The sequence below is a fragment of the Borostomias antarcticus genome (assembly GCF_949987555.1).
Source record: "Borostomias antarcticus genome assembly, chromosome: 8".
Taxonomy (NCBI): domain Eukaryota; kingdom Metazoa; phylum Chordata; class Actinopteri; order Stomiiformes; family Stomiidae; genus Borostomias; species Borostomias antarcticus.
The window spans coordinates 8,995,780-9,014,669 of NC_140241.1; the positions used below are offsets into that span (position 1 = coordinate 8,995,780).

At 45.6% G+C, this 18,890-nt stretch overlaps 1 protein-coding gene across 1 annotated transcript; it reads left to right on the plus strand.

Moving 5' to 3' along the window:
• Positions 1-6,372: 6,372 nt before the first annotated feature.
• On the plus strand, positions 6,373-11,433 carry zdhhc18a (zDHHC palmitoyltransferase 18a; the record flags this gene model as incomplete). Its single annotated transcript, XM_084442110.1, is given in 9 exon segments — positions 6,373-6,605; positions 6,867-7,027; positions 7,331-7,480; positions 7,775-7,912; positions 8,764-8,807; positions 8,809-8,916; positions 9,868-9,980; positions 10,123-10,228; positions 11,363-11,433. Coding segments are annotated over 9 exon segments (1,095 nt in total). The 3' UTR covers positions 11,405-11,433.
• Between the last annotated feature and the right edge of the window lie 7,457 nt (positions 11,434-18,890).

The following is an 18,890-nucleotide window of genomic DNA, read 5'->3' on the forward strand; positions in this document are numbered from 1 at the left end:
TGTGTGTGACATGTGTAGGCGTGTGTTGCAGTTTACCACGAGCTATTATTTTCGGTATTTCAACTGAAAGGCATTTTTCTTAGCATGCACTGCTATATATTATATACTATAATATTTGGGCGGTTTTTTATCACATTCGGCGGATTTTGAGCACTCATTGGGCTGGAAAACATCACACCAATCTGGCAACCCTGTACCTGACCACTTCTCATCTGAGCCATCAGAGAGAAGGGAGCATCAGAGATCTCCACTGAGTGACAGAATTCAGACGCCAGGAGAAGAGACTGACATGAATGTAAAGAGTTGTGATTATGAGTCATTGCGCTGCCGTGGTGACCTTGTGGCTCAATCTGTGATGGATTCTTTACAATTGGATCTCTCCTCCCAACCCCTGACAAGGAACACAGGTGTGTATGAGGTCATAAAAAAAGTCAAGATGAGATGTGCCGTGTACAGCCTATTGTCAATTCGTGATACGCACAGCCAACCTGTCGTGAAAAGATCTACCCTAAAACGAACAACCAAAATGTTTTACGTCACGTTGATAGATTTTCTATCATTCCACGTACCCTTTTATGGCGACATAAAAATACAATGCTACGTCAAAGAACGTTAACGAATTCGGCTTCCATGTTCCAATGTCCAACATTCTGTCGGTATAAGTGTTGTTCAACATTCTGTCGGTATTTCCCATACAGCGGACTTGATTCAACCGAAGGTAATGATTCAAAATGACTGGCGGTTTCATCTGCCTAACTTTAAAAAATAAAATAAAAACGTATACAGGCAGCGCACCTGCCCGCGCGCGGGTTAGCGCTTGTCCGATAGCGAAATGAACAGTCGGAGCTAGTCTGCTGGTAGAAATATGCACAATAGATTAACGCAATTTTCCTCACTATGATGCACTTAGGTGTTTATGTCTAATGGTTATTACAAAAGAGTAGCAATTTAGGGCTGCTGTAATTTTATGATTGAGGCTGCTGATGTTTAAAGGAGTAGTAAAGGGAAAATGCATGTTTAGCCCTGTTTTAAGGTTACTTATGATGATATACAATGGTTCAGATCAAAACGTTGACAAAACTAGCACTTTTGAGAAAGTCTGATAATTGCTCCACCGTTTAGGTCATACAATGGATGTGGGTGGGCACCTTGAAAAATCATTCAAAAACATGTTTAACTCTCGTTTTCAAAGACAAGAAGCTCACCGAGGGGTTAATTGGGGTCCGTTGGTGTTCTGACATCATATTCGCCACAAAGTATGAATCCTGTAGGGTTTTATTGATCATTTTATGAAATCCATTGACTTGTATTGAATGGGAATGAAGCGACCGTTGTAGATGTGTAGCTAAATCCGCCAAGTGGATTGAGGAAGCGAAACTACTTACAGTAGCCTAGCTATTGTTATTGTTTATGTTGCTAGGCTACCTAGTTTGCGGAAGTTTACACACTGTGCTGCGACTAAATAGTTCTATGCTAAATATTTAAAAAAGCCTTTCCAGATGAACTAGAATCTTACTTTATGGCGAATTATATGTAAGAACGCCAACTAACACCTCGTTGAGTTTCTTGTCTTTGAAATTGAGAGTTTAACATGTTTTTGGAATGATTTTTTAAGGTGCCCACCCACATCCATTGTATGACCAAAACGGTGGTAGAGCAATTATCAGACTTTCTCAAAAGTGCTAGTTTTGTCAACGTTTTGATCTGAACCATTGAATATGATCATAAGTAACCTTAAAACAGGGCTAAACATGCATTTTCCCTTTACTACTCCTTTAGGAATATTTATGAGAAAGATCTAAATGAGAATTACAGACATTATATCAAGTGCTATTTGCATGTGTCAAAATGTCATGTAAAGAATACTGTTTGCAGTTTGTGCAAGGATTCCTGTGGGCAGGCTGTGGGTGACCTGTTAGTATACGTTTTCTTTGATAACTTTAATCACATTACCTCTCCCCTCTCTCTCTCTCTCTCTCTCTCTCTCTCTCTCTCTCTCTCTCCCTCTCGCTCCCTCCCTCTCTTTCCAGTTGTAGGACAAACCATGTGGTCAAAAGGTTCTGTCAAAGCAGGGTGTGAACTGAAGATCTCCCTTAGGGAGCCCACCGCATCACCAGTCGAGACAGGCTTTCATACTGAGGAGGGACCCACAGGCAAAGGCCCTCCTCACACAGTCAGCCAGTCACATGGCCAGCATCATGACCCCCCACATTGGCACCACAAAGCCATGGAGCGGGTGAAAAGTGTGTTCAAGCCTTTGGAGTCTCCACCTAAGAAGGAGCCATCAGCCACAGCAGGGTCACAAACAGCTGAGGCTGGTAAAAAGGCTGGATGGTTTAGTATTTTTGGGACCCGGCCCAAATCAAGACAAAGGACACCTACCCAGGATGAGCTATCTAATTATCTTGAGTACTTGCATACTCTGCCAGTTGCAGCACTCCAGGATATTGTGTCTTCCTTGGTTGACAGCATCTACTCTTATGATCAAGACAGTGGCACATGCACACTCAGGACCGCCATAAGTGACACAGCTGAAGACCTCATTGACGATGTCCTGCTTGAGCTGTGGAATACACCAAGTGAGATGTTTGGTCTGAAAAGAGATGAGCTTCATGACATGCCCGAGAGTTGTAAATTGGAGGTGGCCAAGAGCGTTCACCAGGAGCTGCTCAGCTACAGTGGCTCGGAGGGGGGCTTGCGAAAAGCGGTATCCTCAGACAAAGACCTCATGGTGAAAAAGATTGCCACCTCAATTTCTCTGGAAATATCCAAAGTGGCGAGCAGGATAACTACTGTCAACAACCACACCTCTAGTCCGTGCTCACCCACTCCTAGAACCGACACCAATGCTTCCTGGGTTTCCTGTGCAGCATCAGACATATCTGAGGATATTGTTTCAAGGATTCTGGATTTCATATCGTACTGTCAATCTTCTGATGAATGGAATTGTCGGCAGAGCAAGAGCTCATCTGACATGACTGGAGATCTCATGGATGCTATCATGGTGGAGCTTTTTACCAACCCGACGATGCTGACCAGCCAGGCTACTGGGGACCAGACGTATCGCCAGCCTTCCCTGGCAGACCTGGAGAATGCTGCAAAGCAGGTATACCAGAAGATGGTGACGCAGACCGGCTCGGCAGAGGCGTTGCAGGATGCTCTAAGGCTAAGAAGGAAGCTTATTATAACTGCTCTGGCTGATGCAGTGGCAACTCAAGTGTACAAGCTCCTTTCAGAAGAAGAGTCACACTCTACACCTGTCCCTGAACGAGCCATCCACCCGGAAGAGTCCCATGTTGCAACTGTCCTTGACCGAGCCATCCACCCAGAGGATTCCCATGTTGCAACTGTCCCTGACCGAGCTATCCACGTGGAAGATGCCCATGTTGCAGATCGCGGCCCCAGCCAGAGCAGGCCAGAGCTGGCTGCTCAGCCGCCCGGCGTAGAAAACTGCAAGGCTTTATGGGAGATCATCTTCACGCTCCTGCAGGAGTTGTGCCCCACTGTGCCGACGGGAGGGGAACTCGACCGTTACGCTCGGGAGCTCTTTCGCTGTGCGGTTGAGCGTCTGTCTGAAAGAGTGACCGTATGCGGCGTCGGGACCGCGTGCGACGTCTGCCGCCTCCCGCATGCCGTCGGCCACATCAGGAGCCGCGTGCTGCGGCGCACGGAGGAGAAGATGGGCTCTCGCGATCAGGTCGTCGTTCAGTGCATCGGAGATTTTGTCGTTGAAGAGACGCTGTTGCTGATATCACACCAGGCTGATCGGCGAAACCCTGCAGCTTCTCACCGTGTGTCTCACGACGCCATCCCCGTAGGAGCCTCAAACTCTCACAGTGTGTCTAACGGCAGCATCACTGCAGCTGTGTCAGGTTCGTGTCACCACCTCAAGAGCCTGGCGCTCACTGAGGATAGCACACCACCGTCTGCAGCGCACCGCGAAGGAGTTCATATAAACAGTATGCTGTCTGCAATAAAGGGACTCCTGTATGGTGTTCCTACACCCGAGGTCACTCCACGCATCGTGGCAAACATAGGGTCCTCCGATAGAAGAGGCCCCGGCGTACTGAGCGTGAAAATTAAAAAGGTATATATCAGTAAAGTATTAGTAGTTTGACAGTATGCGCAGTAGAAATACTTCTTGCCTGTTTGGCGGCCTATTCTCTCGGTTTCTCAGGCTTAACTTCACTTTTGTGTCAACACAGCATTCATGGAGAGGACGGTTTATCACACCGCAAGAAAGGAGAAGTCGTTTGGAGGCTCAGCAGAGGCTTTCTTCCTTAGAAGAGGACGGCCTCAGCCTGTATTCATCAGGTTTGAACCATGTGTTCATTCTGTTTATTGTGTCCCTTTGTCTACTGCCTTGTGAGTAACTGACTAGCTCCCAGGGGTGTAGTGCTGACTAAACAATTGAGTTTACTCTGACTCAAAGGACAATGCTCGTTTTTGACAACCTGGACCTTATTTACGACATATTATAAGACGTTTGACTCACCGAGATCACTTTGGTGTAGTTCGGAGGCATGTAGAAGAAATTTAAAATCCAGCGCGAGCCAGTATATCCATGTAATGGCGGTGGTCGGGGCACTTGAATGCAGTTTCTAAAAATCTATATTCTGCCGCGAAACGGTTGTTTTCATCAATCTGTCTTGATGAATCGCTAGTTGTGCTTACATAGAGCATAGGTCTGTGGTGGTTTTCACATGCCATGATCTTTAGAAACGTCTTTCGAAACGAAATAGCTTCCTCACTTGCTCCAGCACTAATGCGCACAGCGCGCAATCGTTGCTCCAGCACGCTGTGCGCATGCGTGCTGGAGCAAGTGAGGAAGCTATTTCGTGTCTAAAGACGTTTCTAAAGATCATATTACAGAGGCATGTGAAGAACCACAACAGGCCTATATGCTCTATGTAAGCACAACTAGCGATTCATCAAGACAGATTGATGAAACAACCGTTTCGCGGCAGAAAATAGATTTTTAGAAACTGCATTCTAAGTGCCCCGACCACCGCCATTACATGGATATACTGGCTCGCGCTGGATTTTAAATTTCTTCTACATCAAAGTGATCTCGGTGAGTCAAACGTCTTATAATATGTCGTAAATAAGGTCCAGGTTGTCAAAAACGAGCATTGTCCTTTAAGAGGTGGGTAGCAGACTGTAGCAGAAATACAGTTTTTACATTAGTGGTGTTTAAGGAAGTGGGAATACTGTGGGTCCATGGATGAAGAGGTGATCCAATGCTCATGATCCAATTCACACAATCGGTCTTTGTAGTTTGAAGTCAGCCTAATGCTTACGCAATAACATTCTCAGTTTCAGTGGAAACCAATGAACAGCAACATCGAAGGGGACGTTTTGGACGGCTGCTCTTTAAGCTGCTGTGCTCTGAGCACATCTGCGGGACGGACTAGTTTATTTTGGGAGCCTTTCATGGAATCACTGGAAGGGAAGATATAATAAAGCTTTACTTTGAGCAACGCCCTTTACCATGGCTTTAGTTATTTATTCATGGTATTTCATTTACACAACTAAGTCAGTTAATGATGACATTGTCTAACATCAATGGCTGCCTAAAGCAAAGGGTGATGTGGTGTATACTGTACCTTACCTGTTGGCATGTGAAACTGGACATGGTCAACAATTTTTGCAAAATATATAATTTGCCTTCATACCCCAAAATACAGGACCATACTGCATTAGTATTGTCAGGCCTCCTCACAATTGCAACTGAGAACAGTTTTACTTGTAGGACTGAAGTGCTCTGGTTTTGGGATGCACGCGCACACACACCCTTGGTCTCCCTTACCTTGGAAGAAACAACTCGGAGGGGCAAATGAGGTTAATGCGCAGGTGTGTGTCTCCTACGCGTCACGGATTACGTTGGACGTCTTGAAGCATCAAACTTGAACGTCTCTGGGTTGAAGTCTCACTTGTGAAGCCGTCACTGTTATTGTGTTGGAACAAAGAAAGAATTAGATGTTTACGAAAGGACTGACTTGTACTCTAAGCTAGCTCAGCCAAGTACTGTCAATGGCAGAGTAGCTACTGTAGCTAGCTGGAAGGAGGTATTTTGGGAGTCACCGACACCGAGTGAGCCGTGGACAGCGAGATGTGGAGAGCCTTGTTAGCTAGGTAACGTCGGCTAAGACGGTTGCTAGCCTGCTAATTTTGATCAGATCATTTTGGCTGGATGGAAACCAATGAATATATTTACAAGGCTAGATACGTTAACTAGCCATCTACAAGCTACAGCATGTTTTTAGAGATAGAAAAGGAAATATCGCCTTCTTGTTGACCATAGTCAATTACAGCTATAGGCTAGCTAGGATTAGCTTAGCTTAGCTGTTAGTTCACGTCGGCATCATCACCATGAAGACCTGTGAGTACCAGCAAATCGATCCACGGGCTCTTGTTTCAACACCCTCGGCAACGCAACCCTGCATCGACAAACATGTGCAGAGGCGTCGGAGGAAATGGGAAGTGTTTCCAGGGAAGAATCGATTTTACTGTGACGGACGGATCATTCTCGCCAAACAACTCGGCGTACTCCCGTTGACACTCTGCCTTATCTTAGTGACCAGTGGCCTTTTCTTTGCTTTCGAGTGAGTACATGAATAGGAGCTACCCTAACCCTAAAAACTAGGTAACACGTAACGATATTGTCCTACCTACGGCAGATTACTAGTAGCTTTCTATCACAACATTGAGCTATTAGTTCCACGTTTATCATGACGTGTTTCACTAATAATGTGTTAAACTGACTCTGCTCCTTCACCAAAGTGCATGTTGTCAGAACCATTCAGTCACACGGTTCGACTAACAGACAGGTTTAAACTCACTCTCCCCATCTAACCCCCATGCAGCTGTCCATTCCTGGTGCATCACCTGACCGTCTGCGTACCTGTTATCGGCGGGGTGTTATTTGTGTTTGTGATCATCACACTGCTGCAGACGAGCTTTACAGACCCAGGCATCCTGCCCAGGGCCACGCCAGACGAGGCGGCAGACATCGAGAAACAGATAGGTAAGAGACTGAGCCTTTTGGGGGGGGTCGGGGAGCTCCACCATCTGTGTGTGTGTCGGGGGAGGGGGTCATTTCGTTAAGTGGTTGTCATAGTGCTACCAACCAACTGGGCTCACGTAAGCAGATTAGTTCGTTGTTAGTGTCAGCACTAACGTCAAGAAGTAGGGAGAGGATTTAGCCCATGGTTTTCCTCCCTTTGTTTGAGCCGACTCTAAAACGATCTCACTGGAGAGAGGGTGAGTTTGTCAAGTGAACATACACACTATCAGGCGGTCCCTCCAACTTTCCCCTTCCTGTCTTAAGACACCACAGGTTCGTCCACATACCGGCCCCCTCCGCGCACAAAGGAAATCCTCATCAACCAGCAGGTGGTGAAGCTCAAGTACTGCTTCACCTGCAAGATGTTCCGGCCTCCCCGGACCTCCCACTGCAGCCTGTGTGACAACTGTGTGGGTAAGATGGCGGGTGTGGCCACCAGCGCCCTGACTGTAAACATTGTTAAAAAGAAGTATTACATCTTTATTTAACCAGCTGAAAGCTTGTTGAGATTAGAAATCTCTTTTCCAAGAGAGACCTGGCCAAGAGGGCAGCATTAAAAAAACATACACCTACATCAAGGTTGCATACAGACAAATATCTACATCATTGGACATTGGACACCCAGCACTGCCATGGTGTCCAATAATGCAGCCATGTTTGTGATTGAAGTTCTCCCTCTCCCCCCGCCTCTTTTACGCTGTCCCCCAGAGCGGTTTGACCATCATTGCCCTTGGGTGGGGAATTGTGTGGGCAAGCGCAACTACCGCTTCTTCTACTGCTTCATCATCTCCCTCTTCTTCCTCACATCCTTCATCTTCGGCTGTGTCGTCACACACCTCACACTCCGTACGTAATGCTCGTCCAAAAACGCACAAACACTTTACACACTCACTTCCCTGCCCAGTGTACCTTATATGTATGACAAGTAAACATAATTGAACCCTTGCACAAGATGTTTTTTTTTTTTTTTTTAGGAATGCATCAAAAATATCTTAAGAGCATTAATGTATGGTGTCTCTCTTCTGCTCTACAGGGTCTCAAGAAAGGAGTGGCCTGGTCCCAGCCATTCAGGAAAGTCCTGCAAGATATCCTTTTCAAACAGATCTTTCAACCATAGATGTCCTCAGGCACTCCCAACTAGTCGCCCAGAGATTAATTCCGTTGGTATTGGTAAGAGTGTAGACAAGGCGTGTCATCCACGAGATAGACCTAAGCCCAATCACTCGTAATGGGATCAGTATCCCGGAGCCTGCCAAGCATGTCAGTGCTTTTAGGCAGAGGCAGTTCATCAGAGGTAGGTGTGACACCTCATGTCCCAATGGGATGATGTCACTGGCTAGACAGACACATTGCACATTCTGTTGTCACGTGCAGACAGGGTAGGGGTTCTGTCAAACTTGGAAACTTGTGGCAGTGGAGCATATAGGATCATTGTAGATCAGTGGAAAGGGGTCTGGTTTTGCACCAATGATGAGTCACGGCGTAAATCTCTTGGATCCAGAAATGGTGACTGCGATTTGCGACAGTCATATATATTTGGGCGTAGATGGTTATTGGCATCTGTTTTAAGCATAATTCAAGATTCCTTTTATTTGTCACGTGATGTACGGTGTACAGTCACAGTGAGATGTTGCTGCCGGCTCCAAGATTATGCTACAGTTAAACGCTAATACTGAATTTCCAAATGACAAATTTACATTGTTTACAATATAATGTTGTTAATGCCTTGACTGTAACCCATTTGCACTGTGGTGGAGCTGGTTATCTGTTTCTTTTCCATCTGGTCTATTCTGGGTCTCTCAGGCTTCCATACATACTTAGTGGCATCCAACCTCACAACCAATGAGGATGTAAGTACTCAGATACCGTATGCTGTGTTTCATTTGTGATTTATGAGATCCTCCTTTAACTGGAACGTCCCTCTCAACTTGTTTTCTCCATTCTTGAATTCGCACCACTCAGCCCTACCCCCACTTCACTCTGGAAGTTGTGAGCAAGATGGCAGCTCCCCGTGTAAAGGCCGTTTCAGACGAGGAGCTATATCCGCGCATTGTAATTCATTTTCAATGAGAGAGGCAAGCGGATAATTTGGGAGCCGCGGACAATCTGGGACGGAGCGGCAAGCGGGCGTGACCCCGTGAAATTATCGCACGCGTGCTCGTTTCGTGCACACGCCCGCCTGCGACAATAGCTGAATTGTAGTCAGCTTTCCCCGCTGCGCGCAGGACGCGTGCGTCCCCCGCTGATCCGAGCGAGAACGCAGGCGGAATATTGCTCCCCGTCTGAAACGGCCTTAACTAAGTGAAACTTTAGTAATGCTGTTTTATTAGCATTTCTGTCTTATTTGTGTTTCATTTAATCAGTCCTACAATTGTATGCGCAAAATAGCGCGTTGTGCCTTGTTTTTTACTGGTTTGGCGAACAAGGCTAGCTCACGTCCATCTTTGTTCCGAGCTGTTGTTGGTGTCTACTGTAACGCGTTCACCTCGTGGGTGACGTTGTTCTGTCTCTCCCACCTCCCACCTCACCACTTCCCAGACAAATGGAACACCGTTACTACTGAGGTGTAGCACTTATGGCCCCCTGGGCTCAGCAGGAAATGCTGAAGATGTTCTTGTTATAATATTTATAATGGATACAATTCAAGGGAACTGTCTGGACCTCCACCTCAAACGTATAATAATATTTCAAAACCGAAGTGCTAGAGTACAGAACCAACAGCACCAAAAAATGCTTCACTGTCCCAATATTTACACAGAATATCCTGACAGGTTTGTTATGTTTGTCTCTTTCTTGTGCAGATAAAAGGCTCCTGGTCTAATAAGAGAGGTGGGGAGGAGCCTGGGAACCCATACACTTACAACAGCATCTTCACCAACTGCTGTGTGACGCTGTGTGGACCCATGCCCCCCAGGTCAGTGGAAATGAGTGCACCCTCCATCGGCCAAGCCGTGACCCCCAAGCCGCTATTGTTGCTTCGGACGCCTGGAACATCTGCCAAGGCCCCGACGTGTGAACGCAATGTCTCACTAACCTTTTTCATCTGGGTGTTCCAGCCTGATCGATAGGCGGGGCTTTGCGTCTTCCGAGGAGGAGGTGCCGTCTGCAGCCGCTGCGGACACGGAGCTTCCCCCCTTCCTGGCCAAGAATGACACAAACATGGTAGGAGGAGCCACCTAGTGGCCGCGTCGAGTCCTGTCTGCCCCTGTAGCTCCCGAGTTTCCTGTGTCTGCGTGTTGGGCCCGCGCCCCTCGCCTCCCCTCCAGACCTCATGCCCTCCTACCTCAGTACCCGGGCGACAGCTGCCCCCTGATGCCGTGTCACATGCTATACTGTAGGATTCTGGGATAGGAAACTCCAATAACAAACATTTACTTGAATTGATCTCTGTGTGCTTACTTGGCTGAATCTACCTCTTAGTTCTGTTTTTTAAAAGTGCTGTGCTGAGCATACTGGTCATAGTTTAATATATATTTAAATGTGTCAGACTGAGGTGAGGGTACATCAATCAAGAGGGGAGGGTTTTGAAAAAATCCACCAAATGTTTATTATGCCTGTTGACCAACGTTCTAATGTTTAAATATCCACAAGGGTCTGCCTTATGTTCCTCTACACATTAGAGCTTTTGTCTTGTCACAGAGAGATGCTTAAGGCTAGGTTTGAGGTTTCAAAGTGTTGGTAAATGTGAAGCACTTTATCGCCTGTCACATACAGTATTGTGATTAATCACTGGTCACTTACATTATTTCTGCACCTTTGTCACGTTTAATTAGCCTATGTTTTGAGTTGCTATCAATTCTTGAATTTTAGATGTTTGCTTTTACTTTTATTAATTCATACATATCAAATGTCCCTCTATTTGTGTCTTATAAAAATAAAAACATACTTTTTATATAATTTCGACCTCTCTTTTAAGTTTGCTTGAATTTCAGATTGGTTAGTGTCAGCTAACCTTACAGAGGCCTTTTCTACCCTTTAGAAGCCTGTTTGAATGAGTGTTGACTGGTGCAGGACTGACTGTGATGAAGCTGTCTGCACACGGCCCCAACCGACTCCCAACTCCCAACGTTCTAAAGTTGGCAGTTGCTGTTAGAATGTTGAAAGTTTAAAATTCAGCTGCAAAATCCACCCAACCCACGCCAACAGTCACCAACAAAATGGCACACCAAACCAACACTCGTGTTGATTGGGCCACTGCGCAGACACCTTTATTCTGTGTGTGTGTGTTTGTGTTTCTCTCTTGTATTGACTAGCAGTAACTCCCAGCTCTGTGATGTATGTACTCCACCCCGCTAGGACGAGAGCTGTCAGGATTTCGCTTTGTCCTGCACAGCCTGAAGGGCACCCCTGCATGTACAGGGTTAATGGTAAGAACAGGGGCCGAAGTCACGAGCCGTCACATCGCCTCTCCCTCCTCTTGCCACAATCTCTTTAATCTCTGCGTTCTCGATTGGCCATTCCATCATTCTAAGTAAGAAATATGTCACCTGTAATTTTCCGTCTCCTTTTGGGTTGGTTTTCACCTACGTGTTGTATAGAAGTGGTACACTATTGACAGCTGGGGGAGAGGTCCCAGGGGAAGGAACGTTGTGACTGGCTTCAAACTTTACCATGGAATGCTGGGGTGAACCGTGTGCCTGCCCTCTGGACCTGCATGCCTCATAACTCATCAGCATAGACATCCAACATATTTCCTCTCACTTCACTCCTGTTCTGTTGACGGGAGAGCCTTTCTGGGTTAAACAACGCTGTCTTTTCAGCCACGGTGACCTGAGTGAAACCAAACACCTGTCCTGTCCTATATTCTTTCACTCCCATCACACCTGTACATCACCAGAGGGGAAAGGGAAAGGATGTCACCTCAAGCCTTTTGTCTCATAATCTGTGTTGTCTGATATGCAGTCCTGAATGCCAACATCTCTCTTCATGATCTGTGCCATCTCCAAACACTGACCCATCTGCTTAACCCCACTGATCTCCATACTAACTCTCGGTCTCTTCATATCTGCAGAACCTTCTCTGTGCAGTCAGCTTGATTCACAGTGGTCCCATCGAATCATTTGCACTTCGCGTTTCATCGACGCTACTATCTGTCCTATTTTTATTTTATTTTTTCCCCTTCTCCTGTCATGACCCCCTCTCTGCTCTCGTCACGCAGTGCACTCAGAGAACCAAGGGCCTCCTGGAGAGGGTTGTCCTCTCCTCGCTGCTCCGGGGCGTGTACCTGTCTTCTGGCTCTCCCAAGACCGCTCCCCCGGGTCCGGACGTGCCCGGCTCCCCGGGCCCCCCCACCACCGAGCGTCCCCCCAACGGCTGCCGCATCCGGCCCGCGGACTACCCCCCCTGCCCCCCTCTGGGCAACAACAGCAGCAGCAGGAAGGACTCCCTGCACTCCGTCAACCCTGCCTTCCGCCTGGCCAGCCCCTCGCCTGCCCTAAGCCACCACGCCCTCACCCTGGACGGCCCCCTGGACACGGGCTTCCTCTCGTTACACTGAGTCTGCCCGGGGCACACACACACACACACACACACACACACACACACACACCGCTGGGGGGGCAACACTGCCTGGCACCCACACACCGCTGGGCAACACTGCCCGAACGCGCGCGCGCACACACACACACACACATACACACACACACACACACACACACAGAGCTGGGCAGCACTGCTTGGCACCCACACACCGCTGGGCAACACTGCCCTGAACCGACGGAGGGGGACATTGTTAGCAATGGCAACAAACTTGTTTCATCACACCTTACTTTTGTCTCAAAACTCAGGACCAACCAGTGTTTACCCTCCAACCTGTTATTACTCATGTAATAATGTCTTCATTGTGTGAATTATGTGAACTAATCACGACAATACCTTCAGGGAGGAGGGTGAGCTTAGTAATACTCACAAGCACAATCAAGATTTTGTAGGACATTTTTATAGACCAGCAGATTTTGTTTCAGAAAGCCTCAAGCCAAACGTCCTTTCGCAGGTGTTTAAATATCCTAACTGACACAGGAAGCAGCATCTCTGCCTTTATGTACTGTATGTAGTTGTATTATTACTTATGCAAACCATTCAAACACACACTCATTCATCTAGAGCAAACCTGTTTTTGGATGAATGAGGTGCAGAAGAAATCATGCACCCTTATTCTATTGCCTTGTGAGTCGGCCATACTGCAGATGTTACACAAGTTCAGTTGGTGGTTGGTGCGGTTGACGGGAATCAGGAAAGCAAGTGACGCAGTTTGAATCGTAGGTGACGTTCTCTGGGGTGTGCTGTGTCATGCTACGGTTCTTGTTTTGTTATTTGGTGGACATCTTTTTCCACTGGAAATCGAACAGCTGTAAGCTTGATTGTGAATTTGCACACAAAGTGTTGTGTTAGTGACAAGTCACTGTTGAAATGTGGCATGTGAGGAAGATGGCATATACGAGTAAATGTAGAAAATATTATTTCCACTCTTGTAACTTAATTCAGGTGTCCTGTGTTTTTCTGGGAATATTAGACATAATTTACTGTCTGAACAGCATATAGCATGCTGCACATTAAAGATGTAGATGAGTTCATCGTTACGATTTTAGGCGTTTTGAATGTTCTTTTTTCTTGTTTCCAAAACAAATTCACCACTGCCTACTGAGTTTCTACAGCTTCTGAGTTTAGGAGGCCAGTAAATACATATGTTAATTTCATTTACTGTAATGGCACAGCTTCAAAGCGTTTTTATAGGAAATGTACAACTAAATGTTACTTGTTAACAGTCACACGTTTCAAGCAGATAAAAGTTCAAGACATGTAATATGATTCCTATTGCAGGCAGGGCAGGCTGTCATACTGCCTCAAAGTGACCTTTGCCTGTGCTAGCGTCATGTAATCCTATCCCCTGGTAGTTTATTAAAGGGCTTCTGTCTGTTGTGTGTAGAGCAAGGTGGAAATAACTCAACTGTCCACCAGGGGGCATGGTCTGGTACCAGATAAACTTCACATTCATGAAGTTGAATCCTCTTTTCTGTGGAGTTACTAGAATGAACTAAATGTAGTGTGTGGGATGGAGGAAGACCATGTGACAGTTATCGGGTTGTGTATTTAATTGTGTATTCATCTGTCATTCATATAAAGTCCAATGTTTCAGTTAGTAGGTGTCCTTCAAGTGTTACCTGAGAAGTTCAAGTTGTGTTTGTGTGAGATTTTTTCTTTCTTTCTGTATATCCCAATCAGAATAAATCAGCGGAACCAAATATATGCTCTCAACAAAGCTTAATTAAAGCTTTACTTTGTCAGTTTGTCTTTCATTTGACTTGCAGAATGTTCCATTATCGCATTTATATTATTTAATTGGTGGATGGAAAATTTTAACTGACACATAGGCTACACTAGACTTAACTGTCACACCATAGATTACATAAGTAACTTAAGTTCGCCAGAAAACTGCTCTCAAACTGTTGTGTGTGCGTGTTGAGGACATTACATCAGTAATGGTAGGGTTCCCTCTCAAGAGTTAACTGCCATCTGGCCGCCATGACAGATCCCTTATGGAAACAATGAGAGAGTGTGGTGACCACATGGGCTGGGTGAGGCCAGCATCGATGAACGAAAAGAGTGGTTTTAATCATATCGAACATCAATGAACATTCAATATGAAGAAACCTAGACACAAACAGGATACCCTCTGTCAACCCCCAGAAGGTAGACTGTCAACAAGAAGGTAGGGCCAAACCGCTCCAGACCTGAACCACATCTGGCTATACGCAAAACAATTCCCACCGTGACCACATCCAGAACATATGGCTTCCTCAGCCCTCTGGGATGATGAATATGGGAGATAGTTTGTCAGTGGCAGCTTGGAAGGCTGTTTTCCCCAAAACACTGGATCTTTCAAGTTTAAGGACCACATCCTATTATAGACCTGGAGGCAGAGAGCAGGTGAATATTATAGGATGTTATGCAGATTGTGGTGTCACCTCTGCTGAGTCTAAAGAGTTTTTTTCTGTGTTGTTGAATATTAGAATGAATATTTCCAAAAGTCTGTCATCCGGAACAAAGTGGTAAATCAGTGTCTACCTTCCTGTCTGCCTACACTGATTCTAGATTCATTTTGAGTCAACTATCCTTTTAATTTGTTTGTTTATAAGTCTATTCTGTCATGAGGAAATGCCCTGCTTACTGATGCTTCATTTTGTCTTCTGTTCATACCATTATTGTTCATTATCATTCACATCCCAGACCACATGAGAGACTGAAGCATCAACAAGCGGTTCTGACAATCCAGTAAATGGATCCCTTTGAATATTTATGAGTTTATCTCATCTGAGGCGATCAAAGGCCACCTCACAGCACCATGTCAATGCAACAATGCACATATCTCACCCTAACTTCAAACAGGCCGTCAAATATACGTGCTTGTAGCTTCACACAAGAGGAAGCCAAGGCATCACAACCCCAGCATCTGTGTTGAATTTTCACCATAGCGCACACAAAACAGATTTCCATTTTGTTAGGGAGATATTGCCCACACACTATAATAAGAAGAATTTGGAAAAACACACTGTAACACAACACCATTGTGGGTACAATATCACACATCTGGGTCAGAACACTAGCATTTCACCCTGCTGTACTTGGAAATATGAATGTGTGGTTATTGCTCATTTGCAGTAGGGTGGAATGAGATTCATGAATGTTGGCGCTTGTTAACATCAGATCCTCTATGGGGAGACAGAGGCTTGTCCAGGCCAATTAGTCTTCTGGGTTTGCATGGCCAGCCTTACAACGGGACTGGCTGGCCAGGCTAGAACCGCTGGCTTGCCCTGGGCAGCTAGGGAGTAGGGGTGGGGGTGGGAAGGGGGTAAAATCAGAGGGGAGGAACGGTATTAACAGCAGGTGTCCAGGCCAGCGATCTGTAGGGGAGAAAGAGGCGCTTCTCTCTAATGTGTTTCAGATGGAGAGAATTGCCTTGGCACCAGAGACGGGATTGGCAGAGGGACGAGCCTTTAAACTAGTTCTGTTTCGCGTTGCAACTTTATTGCTGTCACATACTGGTTTGGCAGTAGTCTTCGGGTCGTCAGTGAAGTTAATATACTAGAGATGGTGCGTGCGCACGTGTGTGAGTGTGTGTGTGTGTGTGTGTGTGTGTGTGTGAGTGTGTGTGTGTGTGTGTGTGTGGGTGTGTGTGTGGGTGTGTGCACTCACAAGATTCGTGGCATACTGAAGTGTCATTGTGAAAGGCAGCTGAGTCACAGTCAAGACTCCTGACAGCATCATCACGCTTGTTGTTTCATTACACAGAGTTGGTCTCTTCCCAGGGTCAGTAAGCAGCAGCACTAAAGCAGCCGTGGGCTCACAGACGCGGCCAGCTGCCAGCTGCTGACAGGTACTGTTTGTTAAAGGAGACTGAGAGATGTTGAGGATTCCTGGCCATGGACACTATAACTGTACTGTGGAGTTTAATGCTTGTTCCTTTGATTCATCTGTGCATAAAAGCATGGTATGGAAAAACAGCAACACAGAATTAGTGGTTTTATTACATCTCGCAGTAGGATGTTGTATGGAGTTTGTTTTAAACACATTTATATTAAGTAGCCTAAACATCCACTGGATAATGCACACGTGCGAATGATGGCAGGGTAAACTACAAAATGTACCCACTCTCGGTTAAAAGCCTCTTTAATTCAGCTTTCCAGTTCATTAGGGGGAAATCACGACTGAACAATGAATTAACTGAATTGTAATGAACTGAACCCATTTACCTCGACTGGCAAATGGAATTTAACCTGTTCATGTCAGCTCATTTATAACATGTACTGTATGTACAGCCAGCCTCTCACAACCCTTTACTGGATACAATGACATACAATTGGCAATTGCATGATTCCCCCAAATATTGCTGACAGCACTTTCTATTTCCATTGAGGTTGAAAAACTGTGCCAGCATTAGCAGTTGGGCAGTCCAAAGATTAGGTAGACCACTCGCTCATTCACTGTTTGACAATGCGGGGGCTGAATCAACCTGATTTGGGACAAATGATTGAACAGGGCCTCTGACTGGACCATCCCAGGATGACTAAGAGGTTTTTCAACAGAGTGACCAACAGTGTAGTACATGTACACTATGATTTAGGTGCACTTTATGTCATCTAACGTAAACTCACTTCAGTGCAGCCCAGCTGTCTTCATATCATAAATCCCCTCTATCTTATCCACATTTTCTGGCAGGAAAAGTGTTACTTCTACTTACATGTTTGTTTTTGCAGCAATGGACACATTTATATTAGCTAGATACTGTTCAACAAAAGTAGGGAGTGGGGATGTTTACCGTGGCTCTCGTAGTGGAAAAAAAACATGCAGTGATGTGGAAAGCGTTGCCCATGGGAACCTGACATGGAGCCATGGAACACTCCGGTGTACCAGCGCTATCACGCTGCCCGACTGATAGGGGCTCAAAATCAAATACCCCGGCTGCAGGCAGATATCCCGACCTGTCAGCATGCTGTATACTGTCTGCTTGTTTACTTGGGCCAGAATCATTTCTTTTTCTTTTATTTATTTTTAAATAAACACATTTTCAATCACTGGCTCTTTTTTTCATAAGCAATGCCTTGGCTGGCATATAAGGGACTCTTCATTGATCCAGAAGAACGAGAGCCCTCAGCAAAGCCTGATCGTTGAACATATGCAGTATATGGAGTTTTATGTGAGTAATGTATGGGGTTTATGTGAGATGAATGGGGTTTTCCTGGCGTTCTTGGTAGAGCAACACATTACTCAACACTACATATTGTATCTATGAACAAAATGTGCCAGTCAAATACCACCGTCACAAAACATGGGTTTATCTCTCTTGACAAACTCATAACAAACAAGGTCAAGCACCTACACCAATCACAATAGCACGCAAGAGTGTACATGCCTGCGTTTGATGAGAAGACAAAGGGCTGGGGACATATAACATATCATAACAGCAAATACCTCCCAAACAAAACTGCTGTCTAAATATGACTCAACTCTTCATACTATGAGAGGCATCCATGCAGTAGATATGTCAGTAGTTTAAATGAACTTCAGTCACTGGGTCTTCAATCCACAGCAATAACAATAAAGTGATAAGCCTTGTCTGTACAGGCTAAACACCATAGGAGACATGTATATGCTGAGTCACTGAGGGGGAGAGTCAAGGTTACTGTCAATCTGCTACAGAATAGAATAGGCAAGATATTCCATTTGCTAAATGCAGTATATTACAAACCAAAGACTTCAAAAGCATATTCCAAACGTAATCATCATAGAAACGTTGCAAGGTCATGGTCAGGCTACAGTACAGGCTTTCGTGAGATGTTTGGAGTGAGGTATAGTCTTTTTGCAGCGATGATAGACAGCTGCTGTTGGCTCTGTGAGACAGAACGGCCTTTGACCTCGTGTGCAATAATAACCTCCGTCTTCCACCTGCTTTCAGTTAACACCGTGGGGAATCATAAAACTCAACATTTCACCAGAACACTCAAAGCGCATCTTCTCATCTCCTGGCACCCAAACCAAAGTTAATATGTTGTTATCGTTACATATTTGTATTCTAAGAGCATTAAATTACTGTACCTCTCGCGTGTATCTGGAAATCCTGACCATTTCAATGATCATTATCTTTCCAAATGCAGGGGAATATGTATAATATTCATAGTCCCAATTCCTTGCTTTGAGCTTCCAGCTGGCATGGCCTGTCTTCAGTATAATGAGGAATCTCATAAGCCTCCTTGGAGAATGATCTAAGGACAGGGAAAAATGTCAGCATATTTCAGCTGTTAGATGTAGAGGTACCTGGATTGACAGA